The following is a 5,000-nucleotide window of genomic DNA, read 5'->3' on the forward strand; positions in this document are numbered from 1 at the left end:
GCTAGGGGGAAGGAAGTATTTGACCCCCAATGTAACCCTATGGGAATTTAACACATAGGGTTAACATTGGGGCAGGCAGATTTTTATTTTTAAGGCCAGCTATTTCATGGATTCAGGTTATTATGCATCCTGATAAAGTTCCCTTGGCCGTTGGAATTAAAATAGCCCCACGTCATTACATACCTTTCACCATAGCGAGAGATTGGCATGGTGCTTTTTGCAGTAGGCCTATTAGCCTGTTTGATGCTCATTGAGCTCAATGCAAATCAAACAGGCTAATAGGCCTACTGGAAAAAGCACCATGCCAATCTCTAGCTATGGTCAAGGGTATGTGATGATGTGGGGCTATTTTAATTCCAAAGGCCAAGGGAAATTTATCGGGATGCATAATATCCTAGATCCATGAAATAGCTGGTCTTTAAAAATAAAAATCTGCCTGCCCCTATGTTAACCCTATGTGTTAAATTCCCATAGGGTTACATAGGGGGTCAAATACTTCCTTCCCCTAGCATTTAAGGAAAACATTTATCTATTTACGATACATTCTTCAATCACAAAGAAAATTGGTGTCCTTGGCGGTTTGATTTTTACTCATTTTTTAAATTAAGGCATTAAGATCAATTGTCAAATGATGATTTTATATTCCTGTTTTAGCATGGTATCAAATACATGTGCTCCTCACTGTAACTAATTCTATGTATCCCCGCACACACAGGTGTATAAGGCCCTCAACCACTCTCTACTCACCTGTGAGCAAAGGCCTGAGTGCGTATTTGAGTGCTCAGGTGGCTTACAAAGCCAGCCGTATTACATAAAAAATCTAGGTCAGTGTGGCATCTGTGAGTGAAAGTGTGTGTCTGCCATCCATCTACATGACGTGTGTGCGCACGTTGTGCGTGTTGTCTGTGCGAGTGTGTGTGTGGCGTTTTCATCTTCCATACGTGTCAGAGGTCCGCGGTAAATGGAATAACAACATAATTGCCTTCGTGATTCTGTCAAGGCGTACGTCACTCTGTGATATAGATGCAAGCGCTTCTCTGTGGCGCCGTCTCTCTCTCTCTCTCCGCCGACCACGTCTGTCTCGCACGGCCCGTCGGTCACGTAATAGCGTATGGACTTATACAACTCATCTCGCATCCCCGAATGGCCTTTACTGACCACACAGACACACCAATCAGCCGGTAGACAGAACAGTCATTCTGACCGGGCCCGTCTGGCATACATTTTCTTATGGCTGACAAGGTGACAATGTACGTCAAGAGAAAGGAGGGTTGAAATGTGACAGTCGTTGCTTTACGATGCTTTCTATTGGAGGGCAGTGGGTGGCATCCATTTTGAAATGTAGGGCTATGGGGAGAAAATGCATGTGAGAAAAAGTTATAAGTGTTTTGCGCCTTTCTTTGGGAACTGTCAGCAAAGTGGACAGAAAGTAAACAGAGAGGGGATCATTTGTGCCATTGTGGACGAGAGATGAAAAAGAGTCCACACGCCATATGATTTAAACGAAAAAAAACGGTGACCCAAAAAAGTCAACTCCATGAGTGGCTTAAATAGGCCAAAGCGCTCAAACCACGGCACATGCGTAAGATTCCACACACACACACACACACACACACACACACACACACACACACACACACACAGGAATATATCCAATGAGGCCCAGTCACCCACTGAGCGAGGCCAACAATAAGCGCACTGAGGCACATAGCCTGATCTGCTTCCGCTCATGCAAGTGGGGATTTCTCATTAGGACACAATTGCGGGGTCCAGCAGGAGACTTCATGAAAACAGCTTATCCAAGGAACCCGTCTGGGTGGTAGAAAATGGCTGAAAAAGGGTTCTGTGTTCAGTCTACTAAGCTGACCTGAAGCTCTCCTTGCGTTAAAAAGCCCTGTCTTTAGGTACCACACACTTCATCAACTCCCATGGCGAAAGTGAATTAGACAACATGCATATAGTCTGGGAAAGTGCGCACATAAAAAATGAAGGTGCAGGAGCCACTTACGATGTCTGATGGAGAGTCAAAGTCACTTTGTTGGGGATTTAATTCAAATGAATGAAAGTTAACGGACAGGAAGTGTGCGGACCTTCTTTTTCATGTTGAATTAGACAACATGCCCCATTAGTGAAACAGAACTGACCTACCATTTGCCTGAGAATGTTGTCTTACGCATATAGTACGTGATCATACATGTTGTAACAAGATGTACTTGGGGTTAGGCAAAGGTTGGGATTAGGATCAAGGTTAATAGCATATAATAACATGTACATACTTAAAATTGACATCGGATTATTTGTTACATGCATTTTAAGTAATACATATTAAGTGTGTATGACACAGTGCCCTAACAAACACACACACACACACACACACACACACACACACACACACACACACACACACACACACACGTTGGGGATCACGTATTATTATCATTATTGTTATCGTTCCTGGTGTGAATGCCCCTTAGTCTTACAAAGGTCAATTACAGTAGGCCTACTTCATACACCTGACATCAATCTAATCAAACTGGTGTGGGGGCGTTAACAGACATCGTCAGAGATGGAAAAGTCTAGCTTCAGACAGTAAAAATCCAACCATGGATTGGTTCTACCTGTGCACTTAACACAGGTGATCTCACTCATGAACTGCTCTACCTGGCTGAAGAGTTGCTCTAATTAATCTAAGTGGGCAGCCATGGCCTACTGTTAGGGCGTCGAGCTTATGACCGGAGGGTCGCCGGTTCGGTCCCCGACCAGTCCACGGCTGAAGTGCCCTTGAGCAAGGCACCTAACCCCTCACTGCTCCCCGAGCACCGCTGTATGAAGGCTCCGGGTTAGTGTGATCACCTCACTGTGTGTTCACTGTGCTGTGTGTGCTCACTGTGTGCTCACTAATTCACGGATGGGATAAATGCAGAGACTAAATTCCTTGTATACGCAAGTATACATGGCCAATGAGCCTGATTTGATTTAATTTGGTTTGATTTGAATTAGAATCAGCTGGTTGAAGTGCATGGTTGGCACAGATATGTGGTAGGACATTTACTCTCTGAAGCTGGACTTCTCCACCTCTGGACATCACTGAGATCAGTGCCCTTCTCTTGACTCACCTGAGTGCCTGGTCTGTGGGTGGACACCGTGTCACGGATGAGGCGGAGCTCCGAGGGAGTGACTCCGCCCACCAGGAAGAGAAACAGCAGGGGGTGGTCGCTAGGGTGTGGTCTGCTCACCTGAGGAGAACGAGACATGGCCAAGAGGATTGTGGGTAATACGTCACTGGGGCACACATTGGGTGCCTCTCATTTGGTCTTTTATACACCCTCTCTTCCTTCCTCGATCCTCGTCCTCACTGATCTAGATAAAGAATGATGGGGCGGCAACAATGGGATAGTCTATCCAGTGTTAGTTATAGATCAGTGGGAACGCCCTTCGAGGATCGAGGATGGAGGATCGAGGAGAGATGTTGAGAGGCACCCATAGACCATATGACATAGACATCAGACACCAGCATTAGCAGTACTATAACAACATTACACATTACTGTCCTCGATTGATGGCTTTGGCTGCTTACAAATCTCTCATGTCCCATGTCCTCCTCTACTGTAGCACTTGCCATAATATATTGGCAGCGTAACATGTTCATTAAGTGGAAACACACATCTGCTCCGTGATTGGAAGGCTGCTGTCAAATGGCAACAGCTGCTATAGCATCTGCAGCTGCCTCTGAAACTCAGCGGCAGAATACGCAGCGACACTCAAGAGCAAGAACTAGCCCTTGAATTGTGTTTGCAAGATTACCTAAAAAGCTCACTTTTAATACCTACTCATTTATTCACATAATCATTCCAACTACACAACATCAAATGAACTCAGGGGTTATGTAACCTACATTTGTGGTACAAGTTGTTGGCTTTGTCTACTGTGTTGTGTTTGTCTGAATGCCATATCTGGCTTGCTGATTAGTGTGTAGATGTAGGCAAGGACTTGACATTAAGGCATCACATTAAGGCAATCAGAAAAGATGAATTGGTACAACTTGCTGCTATAAGAATTGGCACAACCTAATGGCTGTGTCCGAAACGGGCTAAAATGCTGCCTTCTAAGATATCTTACAGGGGAGCGAGGCATCGTGTCACGTCCGAAACAAAAACGCTGCCTTCTAAGATACCTTCGTTTTGCCCAGTTTTGAAGGCAGCATAGATGTATCCTTCATGCTGCCTTCAACATCCAAAAGTTCTATTTAACTATGATGTCAGTGAACGGTAAAATGCTTCCATTCACCTCTTTGTATTTAGCTTGCAAAAATCACGACAGGTCTGTTTACACGTCTAAGCATGTTTATACTTCAAATTTCGACTTCTCTCCTCCACAACACCATCCCCGGGGTCTTATCAAGTGAACCACGTTGGCTGGTCAGGTTTTTAAAGCATTTCCAGAAATTGTCCGGTCATTACACATCAGTGGCAATTAATTTGCAATGACTATCATGCTAATAGCGATTTACGCTAACGCAGCTAAAGCACAGCTGTTGGTAACATAGCAACGGCGTTCTATGTTGATATCTTGCTAGGCTGTCCGAAACAGAGTTTTTAGCTGCTGCCTTGTTGCCCTCTACGGCAACTCACTCGCAAGGCAGTGAAGGCAGCGTGGCAGTAGGCAGCTGCGTTTCGTTTCGGACATAGCCATTGTCTACTTTTTCCTCATACAGTAGTTCTTTTCCACTGCACAGAAACAACAAATGCAGAAATACTACTCAACATTTGCAGCGTTTGATGTCTTCTTTAATGAGACATTACTGGCAAGATCATTTCATCATTCGCTCCATGGACAGAATCCGTAGAATGGGTTTTGAAATTAAATTAAGCTGTTAATAGTAAAATATAATAAAGCGGTATGTGGTTTTCTGTGGGCAGGCAAAAAACCATATGTAAATCAAACAAAACTTTATGCGGCTCCAGAGGATGGTGGTCTAGGTCTGCCCCATATAGCCTGGT

General features: G+C 44.5%; 1 protein-coding gene across 2 annotated transcripts in view; it reads right to left on the reverse strand.

Annotated features, from left to right (window-relative positions):
* The window catches only part of scfd2 (sec1 family domain containing 2), a 147,536-nt gene that overhangs the window by 4,030 nt on the left and 138,506 nt on the right, over window positions 1–5,000 (reverse strand). For both annotated transcript variants that reach the window (XM_062557090.1, XM_062557089.1), the window contains exon 8: window positions 3,117–3,236. In XM_062557090.1, the coding sequence (XP_062413074.1) occupies window positions 3,117–3,236 (120 nt within the window). The remainder of the gene's footprint in view (window positions 1–3,116; window positions 3,237–5,000) is intronic.

This window comes from Sardina pilchardus, chromosome 15 (assembly GCF_963854185.1).
Source record: "Sardina pilchardus chromosome 15, fSarPil1.1, whole genome shotgun sequence".
Classification (NCBI taxonomy): Eukaryota; Metazoa; Chordata; class Actinopteri; order Clupeiformes; family Clupeidae; genus Sardina; species Sardina pilchardus.